This window comes from Zonotrichia albicollis, chromosome 18, assembly GCF_047830755.1.
Source record: "Zonotrichia albicollis isolate bZonAlb1 chromosome 18, bZonAlb1.hap1, whole genome shotgun sequence".
Classification (NCBI taxonomy): Eukaryota; Metazoa; Chordata; class Aves; order Passeriformes; family Passerellidae; genus Zonotrichia; species Zonotrichia albicollis.
Window position 1 is genome coordinate 2,737,829 of NC_133836.1, and position 15,666 is coordinate 2,753,494.

Below are 15,666 nucleotides of genomic sequence, written 5' to 3' on the forward strand. Positions count from 1 at the left end.
CCCCGATGCAGCACTAATTAATGGAATGTGTAAACTAACACGGGGCTATGCTTGTCTCAACCACACCCTAGTGCTTCTCTCTTCCTCCTTACCTGGCCCAGCTCCAGCAGAACCAGGTTTGGGTCTGTGTGGCAATGCCACAGTTAAATCTGCTGCTTCCAAGCAGGGTAGTTCTGGGGCTTTAATGATGCTCAGCTTTCCTCAGTCACCAGGTGAGTGGCACCCACCAAAGGTTTACACTCACAGGAGTGCAATCTTGTCTGCCCTCAAATTGCACACGACAGTCAAAATGAAATTTTCTTCCAAAATGAGCATCACACACTCAGTTACACAATGGTTTGGGATAGAAGGGATCTCAAAGTCCACCAATGGGCAGGGACACCTGCTACTATCCCAAGCCCTGCCCAATCTTATACACTTCAAGGATGAGACAGCCACAGCTGCTCTGGGCACCCTGTGCCAGGGCCTCTCCCCACCCTCACAGGGTGGCATTCCTCATTCAACCCTGGGAATCCAATCCACTCCAGGCCCTTGTCCAAAGTCCCTCTCCAGATTTCTTGGCCCCTCCAGATACTTCAGTTGTGATCTCCATCTATTCACCCATAAAAGCAGAGCAGGTGAATGACACACAGTGCTGAGGGCAGAAAGCACACAATAAAACATTTCAGCCGAGCTGGGGCTGTTGTTTCCCACTCCTCCTTTCCTCATCCCCCCTCTGCACAAGGACACATGAAACAACAGTGCCAGGACTTTGCACTGTTACACCTTTCTGACTGAACCCTGGTTTTTCCCTTTCTGCCAGCACCATCTGTTTCTGCAGCATAAACAGCAACTGCAGACAGGTTAAAAGCAAGGACACTTTTTAAATGAGACTCCTCCTTCCATACCACTTAAAAAGAGCACAAAGGAGCTTTGCCTACATTTTCCACTATTTTTTGTACTCCTGTGTTCATAAAGCCTGCATTGATTTGGGAAATGTCACTCCTAAGAACAGAACAGTACTTCGTGACTACATTGCTCCCCGCAGTGTGTTTACAACACAGTCAAGAGGGTCTTTTCTCTTTTTTCCCCTGCTAATTTCTTAGTTTCAAGTAGAGAATAAAAGTGAAATGGGTGGAAAATGACATTTGTGTTACAAAACACAAATTTGTTCAAGAGCAGACCATGATTTATTGGCAGTTATTCTGAAACCCGGATGACTGAATACAATAAAAAGGTGTTCATAAAAAAAGAAAACAAACAAACAAAACCAGAGCAGGAAAACAAACAAATCTCATCTTTAAATGCATCACTTGAAGGCATTGATCAAGGGGACACCGTGTGCTGGCAGCTCCTGGTGCAGCTGACGGAACAACATGGCACATTTGTTCCTTTCCTGGGTCCTGCCCAGGGTGTGCAACAGCCGCGCTTGCAAGTAGAGAACGTCTCTGAGCTGCTCTTTGCAGTCCACTTTGGCAAAGTAACTCTTGGCTTCATTTAGATTCAAGATAGCAGATTCCAAAGCTGTGGGAAAAAGGGGGACATTCATATTTAAGAAAATATCACAGTAATATCTCCAAGGCAGCTCAAGTCTAAGGAGGCCAATTACAAATTCCTCAGCTTTTCAAAACCATTTGTGTCTTAGCAACGTGGTCTCTCAGCTACTTTCTATTATTCAGCCTTTGCTGCAAAATACGTGTGTGAAAGTATGCAGATAAACAATGTTCCACTATAAACATCTGTGCAACAACTAATTCCTAATGAATTTTGTATACAATAACCAGGTAACACACTCTGGTGTAGCAGGATTCCAGTACAGACACTGGTTTGCACTTGTGAGCAGTTTCAGAGAGAATTACTCTTCACACTACCTTCAATCTTCTTTTGTGGAGTGTAGGAAGCTGCAGAAGCCACCTGACATTTGGCCACCAGGAACATGGCACAGCCTTTGTCCAGGACAGCTCCGTGGGCCAAGACAGGTTCTATTGCCATGTGCAGGATATTCAGGGCTTGTTCAGGAATGCCAAGGATCAGCTGAAAGACAAATCCTTGTTGGTCTCACACTGGAATGCACTGACAGGAGCAGCTTCTTCAGGGAACACCAACACAAGCCATGTCTGTTTCTACCAACATGATGTAACACATGCAATTTTTTTTTTCAACTTTTTCCCGACAATCTTCTTTTAAATCAAAACTTGTGAGTAGAAATGATTGGGAAAGGCTTCTCTACTCAGTGCTGACAGCCATGCCTCTCAGAATAAACAATATAACTGAACTCATTACCAGCATTAATTTTAATATACAAGCCAACCTGTGCTGCTTGAAAGCCAAAATACCAGCATGAAAAGATAACTGAAGACATTAAGACAGGGGAAATGTATGCTGCTTAATTATATACAATAGCTATAAATTTTAGTGATACACATGAAACTCAACTTTTATTAATTTCCTCGAAAGCTTTTACATCCAGAGTTTGCTTCTTCACAATCAATAATTTAATTCCAACAAGGCTGTGTTCTTAAATCTCACAGGAGTAAAAACAGCATCCAGATCCCCAGAATAAATGCTGCCCTGCAGCCCTGTGAAAACACAAATCAGCCCTACCTGGGAGAAAGCCAAGTTGAGCACGGTTTCAGAGGCCAAGTACTGCAGGCTGAACTCGCGGGCCAGGGCCAGGGCCTGCAGCAGCACGGGCAGCGCGATGGTGTGGCACGAGGACCTCCAGTACAGCTCTGCCATGCACAGCAGCACCCTGGCAAACAGGGAGCAGCACTTACAGACTTCACTCTGGGTGAAAAACGGCCCCTTGTTCCCAGGGAATTGTTCCATCCACAATGGGATTGCTTTTATTATGAATTATGCTGCTGCATATACAATACATTTCAATTACACCCTTAAAAGGAGATGCCACAGGCATACAAAAGATTAAATAATATATATAATCTGTAATCTATAATCTATAATATCTTTAAAAAAAGATAAATAGCTCTCTCAAGATTTACACCAAGGTAAAACTACACACACACATTTCCTATTTATTTTAGATGCAGTGTTTCCTTCTTCCAGAAACCTTCATGGAACTTTAACTTTACCACCTTTCAGTTTACATATTAAAAATAACTAGGTTTAAATGACACAATATTTTGAGGATTCCTCCATACTGTGATTAATAATTGAAATGACTCTGTAATCTCAGAATCACAGCAGGTAATCTGAGGACTAGTGAAGTCTGAACACAGACAAATTGAAATGGCTGATTCTCATCACTGCAAAGTGGCTTTAATACTCTGCAAATGAAACATTCTTACCTAATCACCATCTCGGTGTTCTTGATTTTCTGGCAGTGGATCAACAATTTCTGCAGAAGTTTGTGTGCCTCTGACATTTGATTTTGGGCTTTCAATACAATGGCTTTTCTGTCGTGGTAGAAAGAAAACATCACTGTATTTTTGTACTTTGTATAGAATTCTGCTCTTCAGAACACAGTGAAACAGGTCTCTGTTTTGTGACCTGTGTTTCTTGTAACTGCAGACTGGCAGCCTGACAAAGTGTACACATGCTGCACACACAGACAGGAGGAAAAACAGATCTCCCTGGTGCCAACTGGACAACTCCCAGGCAGAAAGGATCAAACTCATAAAACAGCTTTAGATAGAAACCAGGGATTGCCAAAACCAAAGGCCAAACAGGCAGCAGAAGTGGGAGGACATGCAAGCTAGAGAGCATAAGTAATTATCTGTGAGGAAAACAGGTATGAGGTAAAGCAGCTAAAATTGGCCTGAGCTAACAAGGAGATGGAGCACCAGGAAAATGGAGAGCAGGGAAGTCAGGACCAAATGCACAGCAGCAGGAGATGGGTATAAATGCCCTGAACCAGAGACTGAGCAGAGTATTTAAAGATCAGGCAATTCATGATCAGTCCAATTCCAGAAGGACAAGCATCAGGTCCCACAGCTTGAATACTGCTCTTCTGGCTGACTGGCACTGGCTGCTTTTAGGTGTTTTGCCTTTGAAAATCGACAAGAAATTCTTTGAACACTACGTTGGTTTTCATATTCACCAAATACCAAGTTTTAACTGTAACTATTTTTAACATGTCATTCTCATTTAGGAACAAGACCACATTAAGGTGAGTGGAAAAAAAAAAATCACATTGTTCCATTTTGGAGATGTAGAAACCAGGCCACAGAGGAATTCACTCAAGGCCTGAGCTCCCTCCCCAGCTATTTGACATAAAAATCTGCCTTGTGCTCAGGTTTGAGTATAGCAGATTTTGAAGACCTTACCATGACAGATTCACAGCCCTAGAATAAAACCAACTTCAGCTATTCCAGTTCTTAAAATGCCCAGAGAAACAACTACAAATTATTATTGCAGGACATGCTCTAAAGGAACAGCCCTATAGGTTAAACCACATAACCTTAACTAGTTCTGGAAAGGGAAAAAAATGTAAGCATATGTGGCTGTCAGTGATCATTGTGCTAATTTTTCATGATCTGCATGGAAGAAACCTGCAAGTGCACAGAGACCCACGATTCCTTACCTGTATACACCTTCAATGCTATTTAGTGCTGTAATTCCTGCTACAAGAGAATCTGCTACATGGTATCTGCCATCGTTCATGGCTCGCTCAAACTGTATTTTCTGATCAAACAGCATCCAAAGCTAAACAAAGAACATCCAGAAACAAGCTTTAGAAATTGTGCCTGCTCATTTTCCAATCCTAAATTAGAATTCACTTTTTATTTTCCCCCAGGGGTATTTATCTCCAGACACACTAACTCCACTGTCCAATTATTGGATTTACTGAATTACTGTCCTCAACAGAAATGCTCAGGTCTGGATTAATGTTTCAATATTGAAGCTCACCTACTTGACTGCATTTTATGTGAAAAGGCTGTTTTAAATCATTACTAATGATTTGAGACTTGTAGACAAGTAGACTTGTTCTGTAGTGAAAAGAGCAGGCCCACACTACATCTAATGGGATCTCAAGCACTTCAATGTAAATACTATCTTATAGACTCCTGTGGCAATGCTTCCCAGAGTCACACAAAATCAGGTTATTAGCCTATTATCTCAGTTATTTCTGGATTGTAATATATCAAAATAAGCAGCACTAATTAAACAGAACTTTGAAGCTTCAAATCAATGCAGAGCCTTTAATTGCTCTATGTGCTCATGAAGCAGATGTATATTCCTCTGTTAATGAAATTTCTACTTGAACAGCTTCATCTTAGGAGGCTGTGGTAAGAGAAATGTCCCACCAGTCTGAAAACAACCCAGGCAGCTTTTCCATGCTTTTGTAAAAAAGCTGCTGCTGCACAGCTTCCCATGAGGACGAGCCAAGGGAAATGGGAAAATGTATAGCCCAAGGCATCCAGAGAAAATTCAGGATCAGTGGGATTCAGATCCTACTGTACAATGGTGACACAACTTACAGGCTGAATGCAAGTATTCTACCTGTGCATGCTGACTGTTGGGAGGGAATCTCTCCTTCAGGTGTTTCAGTATTTCAGAAGCAGCTGCAAAGTACCCCTGGAACACAGAAGGACACTGATTAATGCACCCTGCTCCCCTCCCTTCCAGCACAACCCTCCGGGAAGGGATTTGCCAAGCAAACACCCTGCATTGTCTCTGCCCCCAGAGTTAAAGGGTGTGGGGGCCTGAATATATGTTGTATTGTGGGATCTGTGTGGGTCCGAGTTGCTCCAAACGAGCTGCAGCTGCAGGGTCCTTAGTTGGGCAGCAGCTGTAGCTCGTGAAGGTAACTGAGATAAACAGGGGTGGGTCGAGAGCCCAAGAGGAGCCCCTGAGAAGACAGGAAGGACTGTGATGCAGAGAAAGGAGAAGAGCCCCAGCAGAGAGGGAAGAACAACACTGCAGCAAAGATTACAACAACTGGTGACCCCGTGTGAGGAAGAACACTGCAACCAAACATTGAAAGAAGGTATGGAATCCCCCGGACAGCCGAGAGCTGTGGCAGCCTGAGAGCTGGGACTGTAGAATATAATATGGCCTTTGAATTAAGGAGCTGTAGCAGCAGAAAGCTGGAAGAATATGGCCTTTAAAGAAAAGAGTCTTGGAACATCTAAAGACAGCTGAGAGCTGTGGCAGCCTGAGAGCTGGGACTTTGAAATATCAGCCAGAGAGCTGGGACTATAGAAGATAGGACAGCCGAGAGCTGTGGCAGCCTGAGAGCTGGAACTGTATGTGTATTGTGATTGTATAATTGTTAAAAGAAAAGGGGGAAAATGTGGGGGCCTGAATATATGTTGTATTGTAAGACCTGTGTGGTTCTGAGTTGCTCCAAATGAGCTGCAGCTGCAGGGTCCTTAGTTGGGCAGCAGCTGTAGCTCGTTTGGAGCAACTCAGAACCACACAGGTCTTACAATACAACATATATTCAGGCCCCCACAAAAGGGCGTTAAGGGCAGCAAAAACCACAAGTGGAGTCTTGCACCCTCTGTCAGCACCACCCACAGGCGCTCTCAGCAAACGGCACCCGGTGCAGGCAGGCCTGGAGCTCACCTGCTCGGCGTGCAGCTCTGCCAGGTGGCACAGCACCACGGCAAAGGACTCGGTGTTGTTCTGCTGGACGCCCACGTTCACAGCCTCCAGACTGTTCATGCTCAGCAGGGTCTGCGCTTGCTGAAGTGCCATGGTGCTTGTGCAAGAGAAATATCTGTTAGTTTTCAAGCAGCAAACAACAGCCATTTTTAATCTATGGGTTTATTATGACAATAGTCTACATTGTCTGGTTAAGCCAGGGGCCTGGGGAGAAGGAAAACTTATGTAAAATAACTTCTGTCCAGAGACTCTGCACTGTGCAGGCACAGCAAGTACTGCAGACTGAAAGCTGCACACAGCCAAAGCACAGAGATGCTGAAAGTGGGGGCACAGGAACAATTTATGATCTATTTGCCACTATTAAATGGAAACTCTATCTCTTCTTCAGTATGAGTTTTAAAGGAACACAAGAGAATGGAAATAATTGCACTCAGCCTGTACTGAATCACAGTCTGATTGCTTGATTTTAGTGCACTGGAGAGACACAGGCACTTGTTACACCCATAGAAATGCATTATGTGCCAACAAGTGCAGCAGCTAATGCAGGAGTTGCAAACAGAGCCCATACCTGCGGCCGTACAGTCTCCAAATGGCAGTTTTCTGTGCTATGCTGATGTCTATGAGCTCTGACAGGCTGTGCTTCCAATGCAACAGATCAGAATCTTTTAAGGCATCCATTAGTTTGTTGGCAGCCTTTCCTGCAAAAGCTCTTTGTTGAACCAAGGACTGGATTCCCAAGGAAGCAAGATACTGGGAAGAAGGAAAAAAAACAACATACCTACAGTGATGGAAGACAACAGAGTACCCCAGGCTGGCAAATTACACTGGAGCAGAGTTCTGAACTACTAAAAAAGAATCCCAAAAAGACAGCACAGACAAAGGAACACTGCTCCAGGCATTTCTTTAAATACTCACTTATGCACACCCACACATATGTGAATGTCATTTTGTTGGATGTGAAAGGTAATTTCCACTCCCCCACACAGAAATCTTATGGAGGAGGACAGGAGCAGTACCTGGATTTCTCCAGAACTGCTGTGAAAACAGAGCCTTTGCTTTCCTTCCCTTCCCCACAGAGGCCATGGCTGCTCCTATCTCCCAGCAGTTTTAGTCAATTTTAGAACAATTCTCTTAACAAAGGAATTGTGGATTTGGGGAAGACAGAACTAAACATTAACAGACAACAGATCTATCAAAGGGGAGGGCTGTCCTGCAAGATTCCACAGAGCTGTACAAGTAAACATGTGCTCAAAGCCCGGCCAGAGGCATCAGCACTGAGCTTCAGGGAAGGTGGAGCCCTAAGAACCTCCCCTGAGCACCTGATTGTAACAAAATGTGCCTGGGCCAGTGGCCACAGAGAGATTTTCTGCCTGAAAATCAAGCAAGTTAGAAGGAAAACCAGTGAACCTTGCAATAATGCTCTGGCATTAAAGCAACTGAACTCTGGCTTGTTAATGTGAAGCATAAGAATAATAAAAACAGGTAGATTTTGGAGTGTTAAAACATGTTTGTTTAAATCCAATCCCATCTTTTGAACAGACAAGCCACAAAACCCCAAACTCTGATCACACACATGCCCATTGCCACACGGTTTGGTCCCAGAATAAAGTTAAGGATTGATGAAATGGACTCACTGGCAATCCAAAATGTAAGGATTTGTTCACAGAGTGCTCCAGCAGAACACAGCTGTCAAATATCTTCTGCTCCAGGATGTACAACCAACTCTAGCAAAGAAAAAGATCAAATTCTCATTGCAAATAACTGATGGCTGCAGCACTTTGAACTTGGAGAATGCACAAAAAGTCACTGGAAATGCAAAATACTTGAGGATTGATTCTAAGGAAACTTCTACTAAATGCTGCACAGCAAAACTTATCAGAAGTGCATCCAGGCTGGGATGCTGGTGTGGCACCAGCCAACCTGGAGGTTCAATGATGCACAAAAATACAGGAACTGTGGAATGCAGCACCTCAGGAGTTTGATACCATTGATGTCAACTCATTATAATGTTAATTACAGGGAAAAATAGAGAGAAATCCAAGTCCTTCCCTCCCACTTTGCTTGCTCTAAAGGTGGCTCTGAGAATTCAACAGACAGAAAGGAGGCAGCTTCTGAAACACTTCTTTTTACATCATCTAAGGCTCAACTTTGAGCTCATGACTGAGATCTCCACTGGGATAACAATTCCTGCTTAAGGAATTAACCCTGAGCTGCAACAAACCATGCCATGATCCTTGCCCTGTGTGCCAGGAGTGATGCCAGGGCACTGCTGGGCAGTCAGGCGCTCTGGGGAGGTGCTGCTGGGAGAGGAGCTCTGCAGCAGCTCCAGGCCCACTGGCACAGAGCTCTTACCAGGCAGTGCTGCAGGCACATGTGGTCGTTGGACTCCTGGGCAATCCTGATGGCTTCCTGAAGGGCCAGTTCAGCCTGCTGGCTATGACAGACAGACAGACAGACAGAGGGAGAACAATTACTGTTCCTGCAGTGCTCGAGATACAGTGTCCTGATCCAGAGGAATATTGATCTGAATTATGCATCATGCACTCAGATCTCTGATCTCACAGCCTGTGTTTTCCTCCCAGCACTCAGCAGTGCATTCTGGTTTTCAGGACAGAAAGTCTGACAGCATCTGCAAACCAAAATGCAGCTGTAACCCCTACGTGGGCTCTCAAACCCTGTACAGGCCACGGTGGCAAGTTATTGTTTGAACAGGGGCAACATTTAGAATCTGCCTTTGTGGAAATTGTTACTCTCAACTTTGCAGTGTCCTTCCCCTCTCCAGTCCTTTCACATCATGCCTCCAGGCAGCAATCAATAAATGCAAACCAGAAATGAAGATGGGTAGGCCAGCTTTATCAACAAAATAAACCCCAACCCCTGTGGCATTTTAAAAGCTCGGATGGCTTTTTTGGTTTAATTATTCTTTTGCCAGATCATCAGCTCTTTGTTGACTTGCAGAAAACCAACCACACTTTCTTGAAAGTATGGATAAAAATATGGATGAAAATAGGCAATTATGCCCACTGACCCTTCTGAGATCATGGAAATGTAATTGAACACTTAAAATACCAGGACACAGACAAGTATCAACTCTTAGATAGCTCAGTTATTATGGAAACCAAACAAACACCAAAACAAAACCAAACCCAAACAAACCAAGATCTCACGAGGATCCCAACCCAACCACAGCTGCTGCCCAGTGAGAGAGATGCCCTGCAGGGTTTTTAGAAGGAGGGGGAGCTCTCCCAGCCCCTGCCATGCCCGGGTGGGTCAGGAGCCCGTACTAGTGGCCGAAGCGGCAGTGCAGCGCCGCCAGGTTGAGCGCGGCGTAGCGCAGGCTGCGCCCGTAGCCCTCGTCCCCGTTGCTCTTGCTCTCGGCCCCCGTGAGGATCAGCCGGTCAAAGTAGTGCAGGAGGCTGTGTGTGGAACTGAAGACATCCTGCACCCTGATGCTGTTTAAGTAGCTTAAATAATGCTGGAAAAGGGAAAGAAAATCAGTTTTAAATGTACAGATACCAAACCAGAGGTTTTGTTTGTAATTACTGGGTGTTTCTGTCCAAAACATGTAATTGTGAAATACTGATCAGAAGTTGCAATGCTGATACTACCTGGGCAGAATTGCTGGATTAAACTGGATAATTTCTTGGACAATATTGGCTGTTTGCCCTAACAGGATCTGCCAAATGGTGAAGATTACAAGATCTGTCAGAAAGATCCCAGAGAGTCTGAGATCTCTGAAGAGATGGAATTTCTGTATTTATGTGAGAGTGGGAATGGAGGCAGCACTCCCACAGTGCCTGCACTCAGGAAGATACAACATCAGCACTGCTTCCAAATGCTGTGCAGATAGAAAGGAGATGCTAAAATTCTGTATTTTCTCTTTGGCATTGAGACCTGGGCAGGGTAATCCTTTATGCTGTGAAGTCCAGGCAGGGACTATGGCAGCCCTCTCAAGGATACCCTTCCCAACAGCAGCAAGGAAAATCTTTTTGCTCAGCCCAGGGCTGCTGGGAGGCAAGGCCAGAAAACAAGGCAGGAAGGAGCTGAACTTTGGAAGTTTCTCAAGAAGAAGCTGTTGAGGGACAAAGCAAGAGCTCACACCACAGCTCTGGTCCCTCAGCATGAGCTCTCTGTGGCTTTCAGTATAAATTATTATTAAGGACCAGAAGCAAAGTGAACAACTACCAGCCAAATTAACAGATATTGCACTTAGTAATGATTTTTAAACTACAGGAGAATGAGGCCTGAAATTACTTAGGAAAATGTGGGCAAATTATGTAAGTTTTAGATTTAGTTGAACAAGAATGCACTCAGTCCCACCAAAATTAAGAGGTTTATATCTATGCATGAAGGAGAAGTACTTTGCTTAATTAAGGTTCCTGTACCTTCAGGAGTTTTAGTCTGAATTACTAAACATTTACATGCAACTTCCTCCCAGTTTTATCATCTACTTATATTTCAATAGAGAATAAATTACTTCCAAATAATCCTATCCTTGAGATAAGAAATCCTTTAACAACCATTCTGGATGAAGAAAAAGATACTTACTGCTTCAGCAAAGTCTGGATTAAATTTTAACAAGTTGTTCAATTCCTTCTGTAAAGATGCTGGAGCAAGAGCCTTTGTCTCATCATTCTTTAGCAAAGAAGCCTGGGATAAAATTTGAACAGTACAAGTAAGAAATGTAATTCCAAAAGGAGGGTTATAAAAATATATTGTGGTGCAGGATTGTTAGGTTGGAGAGGACATTAAAGAAGATTTTGTAGCAGCTCTGTCTATTATGATAGTGGCAGTTCTGTATTCCATTACAGTGTTCAATTTCCAGAGATCACAGAGACCAAGTCAAATAAAACCTTATTCAAAGGACTGTTTAAAGACATTTAAAGAATTTTGGTTAAGTTTCTCTCTGAAGAACTACTGCCACACATTGCTGACTGGAATTGTATGTATCTTCTCATAGAAAAAAAAAACCCTCAGGAAAAGAAATTGATAAATCCAGTTTGCTTTGCCAAGCAGTTCAATTAATTTTAAAAATCACAAAAATGTAGCTACTAAAATTAGCATTACTGACTATTGAATTACTGACATTTGTGTCCATGTGTATTTCTGTTCCCTTTTTTATTTACCAGCTGGAATAACCAACAAAACTGCACATTTCACAGAAATGTGAGGCAAGCAGAGCAGAAGGACCTTGTGAGAACCAAATATCAGCATATGGTGACATGTCTGCATGACACACTCATAGCCCCAAGTGCTCACACTGAGCAACAACAAGCAGGATATCAACAAAGCTCTATCAGAGCACAGAAAACATCTCAGCTGACACTGTGGGTAAAATTCAAGGTGAAATTGGTGTTATGGAACATTTCCTCCATTTAATGAGAATTAACATACCTGCTGAGAAAGAAAATACTCTGCTTGTTTCTGGGAAAGAGGCCCAGTGCAGGCTATCTCTTCTTCCCTGGTAAGACACACTCTGGTTAGAAACAGGGCAAGGAAACACAGCACAGGAACACTTTTCATCACACACCCCACATTCTGCTTCAAAAGGTCTGTGAGATATTGCAGCTCAAAGCATGAAAGAACACTGAGAAAGCTTAATAAAGAACAAAATCTACTCCATCAAAGTCAGCAAACCAAATGATTTCACACAGTTTAGCTCTCAACCTGTGGTTGAGAGCAACATCACCCTAAAAAACCCTAAAGAAATACAGCAGAGAAGATTTGGGGCTGACATATTCAAATGGCTCTGCTCTGTTTTCTGTCTTCTGAAGAGAGTCCCAAGGAGATTAACTGGCACTTTGACCACATCCATCACAGCTGGAACAGCTGGAAACAGCTGTTCTGCAATTTACTGTGTGGAAAGGCAGCAAGCCCAGCACACAGCCAGACCCCAAAGCTGCTGTCTGACTCACCAACTCCTGCACAAGTTTATACAAATACAGTTTGCAAAGTACATTTTAAATACATGGACACATCAAATTGTTCTTACAATGGAGCATCCCTTCAGCAGGTGAAAACTCTCAGCGTTTGCTTCTCCTTTCTCAGGTAAACAGACACGAGTTCTTTTATTTGGAGAATGGTGAAAAGCAAAACAAAACCATTCAACTTCTCCTTATTGAGCAATCTTTCCTTGCTGGCAGCAGAAGTGACCTCTCCAACAGAGGAGAGGGAAATTGTGGGCAGCAGCTGCCTTTGGGCTGTGTTCCCCAGGGGAGGATGAGGATGGGGCAGTGCCACCTCCCCGAGCCACTGCCAAATGTCACCACACGGTGGCACCAAGGAAACGAGCGGCCACAAAGCTCAGCCCGGCTGCAGGAGACTTTAAACAAATCAAAGATTCATTTTCTTAAAAGGCTGAAAAGGCTTTAACACGAATTGATCACCTTAAAGGCCCATCAAGTTCTTCTTTCTCCATTTTCCCATCCAGCTCGTCTGGATTTGTCAGCTCCATGTCATTCTCATCAGCTCCATCCTTTTTCTCATCCTTCTGGAAGTACTGCTGGAGTGCTGTGTAGAGTTTGTAGACCTGGCTGAAGGACAGTTTGTTGTATGCCAGGATCATGTGGCGCAGGAACAGACCTGGAACAGGAATGCTGCTGTGAGCAGCCGGGACACAAATCCACGGCCAGCAGCTTCAACAACATCCCTCAGTTCCTCATCAAACAGAAATCAATGAGAAATTAAACAGGAATTACTGAGTCTCATCTCGATGATACAACTCAGTGTATCATCAAATCTCACTAAAGATAAGTGATAAATTGTTAAAATCAGTAACAAGCTCACAGTGTGCAAAACTGTCAGTTAATAGGCAACATCTGAGCAAGAGAAAAATGACATTCTGCAGTTTAAAACCTCCCCCGAAAAACAAAGCTGTGTCCTGAGGGAGTGACATCAATGACAGATATCACAGCAAAAATATGGATAACAATTATTTATTATTTAAATATTATGGATAACAATTATTTACCTACTACACTTGTTTTATGAACTTCTGGCTCTGTCCCTGAGAATGAATCGGAAAGATCATCAAAAAATTGTTCCATGTCTTTCAGTTCTCCTTCTGCCATGAGTTTTAACCTAAACAGGGGAAGAAAATGTCATTTTTTAGGGCATTAATACAGACAACAGGGGGAAAATGACATGTTCTAGGATATTAACATAGACATAAAAAAAATATTCCCCTGCTTTCTGCATAAATGAGTAAATGCAAACAAGTGATAACTAATTTTTTGGACCCCAGGAGGTTTTATACTGAGATAAGATAATATTAAATAGTGGTAATGATAATGATAATGATAATGATAATAATAATAATAATAATAATAATAATAATAATAATAATAATAATAATAATAATGTTTTAATATTATTTATTATTATTATGTTTGGGTATGTTTTTATTTTTAAATAGGTCTCTATTATGAGAATAATTAGATGAGATGGTTATTCTTAAAACAAATGGGAACTATTTTCTTTTTATTTTGGACATTTAAAAATTTTACAATTTTAAAAATGTTTTCAAAAATTTTAAATTTTTGTACTGCTTGCATTTTTGGAATTGTGAGTTTGCTGTTTGGTGAGTTATCTGACATGCCAGCAGATCTTCTGTCCCACAGAAACTTTCCATCTGATCACTTCGATGTCGGTGCCTTTCAGAACTCAGCTATGACAAGTCCGAAACTGTCCAAGCAGAGTTTTGGCCCAGCCGGTGCTTTCAGAGCCGGACATTTGCAGGTTCCGGGGCACTTCCCGCGCTGGAGGGACCGAACAGCGCGGGGCATCCCCGGCGGCCCCGCCCCGCCCCGCCCGCCCGGGCCCGCACCTGATGTGGACGGAGCCGGCCAGGTGCGGGCAGCACTCCTCGATGGCCTTGCGCAGCCGCGACAGCGCCATATCGGGACCCTGCGGAGGACAGCGACATGTCGCGACAGGCCGCGACACAGCGGGGCCGCCCTCCCCCCAGCCCCGGCCCGTGCCCGACCTGCAGCAGCGGCAGCAGCAGGCGGTTGAGGCGGCGGCGCTCCAGCAGGCCGAGCTGCGGGCCGGCGCGGCCCAGCTCGCTGAGCAGCACCAGCAGAGCCATCTTGTGCGGGGTGACCCAGTCGCGGACGCCGAACACGTTCGCGTGAACGACGCCGTTCGTCAGCATCGGGTTGAAGTACAGGCTGTCGTGCACGCTCGCCATGGCGGCGCCGGGGCCCGCCCGTCGCCCGGGAAACCGCGCGCGCCCTCGCCGCGCCAGCCAATCGCCGGCCCCGTCGCCGGCGCGCGCGCAGCGCCGCAGCCAATCGGAGGAGGGGATGTGCGCCGCCACAGCGGGGCCGCCGCGACGGGCCCGGCGCGAGAGAGACGTTCCGGGGAGAGAAGGGTCCGCGCTGAGGCGGGGCTGCTACCCCGCGCTGCCCTGCACGGCAGCCAGGCCACGGCTGGGGACAGCGAGGGTATGGGCTGCGATTGGGCCGCTGCGGCCCTCAGGAGTTATCTGTTAGATAAGGGAACAGACGTTCTTTGTGTGCGGGCGCTGCTGAGGCTCCGCAAACCCCGGGGTCAGTTCTGGGCCCCTCACGCCGAGCAGGACTCTGAGGGGCTGGAGCGGGTCCAGGGCAGGGAATGGAGCTGGGAAGGGCCTGGAGCCCCTGGAGGGGCTGAGGGAGCTGTGAGGGGGCTCAGCCTGGAGCAGAGGAGGCTCAGGGGGCTCTGCACAGCTCCTGACAGGAGGGAACAGCCTGGGGATCGGGCTGTGCTCCAGGGAACAGGGACAGGAGCAGAGGGAACGGCCCCAGGCTGGGCCAGGGCAGGGGCAGGGCTGACACCAGGAAAAATCTCTTCACTGAAAGAGTGGTGACGCATTGGAAGGGGCTGACCAGGGAAGCGGTGGAGTCATCATGGCTGGAAGTGTCCAACAACCAAGTAGGCACAGCTTTTTGCAGTGGGGTTTGGTGATTGGCCACAGGATGGACTTGATGGTCTTGGAAGTCTTTTCTAACTTTAATTAGCCTGTGACTAACAGAGCTGTACCAGGTGAGGTACAGGTGACTATGGGCAGTGGCTTGGTGGGGTTACTGATTTTGGGAGCTCTCTAAAGAGAGTCTGTTTTAAAAGGAGATGGTGTTT

General features: G+C 45.0%; 1 protein-coding gene across 1 annotated transcript; it reads right to left on the reverse strand.

Annotated features, from left to right (window-relative positions):
• Window positions 1-1,146: 1,146 nt before the first annotated feature.
• Window positions 1,147-14,791, reverse strand: ANAPC5 (anaphase promoting complex subunit 5). Its single transcript, XM_074554702.1, has 17 exons — window positions 14,534-14,791; window positions 14,375-14,454; window positions 13,520-13,629; window positions 12,936-13,131; window positions 11,944-12,010; window positions 11,098-11,199; window positions 9,834-10,024; window positions 8,902-8,983; window positions 8,184-8,273; window positions 7,118-7,299; window positions 6,511-6,646; window positions 5,443-5,517; window positions 4,523-4,644; window positions 3,288-3,395; window positions 2,584-2,731; window positions 1,851-2,013; window positions 1,147-1,503 (listed from the first exon to the last, which is right to left on the reverse strand). Exons 1-17 carry the CDS (start codon window positions 14,735-14,737, stop codon window positions 1,289-1,291), a joined length of 2,271 nt encoding a protein of 756 aa, XP_074410803.1. The 5' UTR covers window positions 14,738-14,791; the 3' UTR covers window positions 1,147-1,288.
• Window positions 14,792-15,666: the final 875 nt, after the last annotated feature.

Bases quoted from the DNA above. Each gene is read 5' to 3' on its own strand.
- ANAPC5 (XM_074554702.1), bottom strand. From the start codon at position 14,737: ATGGCGAGCGTGCACGACAGCCTGTACTTCAACCCGATGCTGACGAAC. The intron at 11,200-11,943 runs GTATGTTAATTC...ATTTTATCCCAG, and splicing joins AGTATTTTCTTTCTCAGCAG to GCTTCTTTGCTAAAGAATGA. The intron at 8,274-8,901 runs GTAAGAGCTCTG...TTTCTTTGCTAG, and splicing joins TGTGCCTGCAGCACTGCCTG to AGTTGGTTGTACATCCTGGA.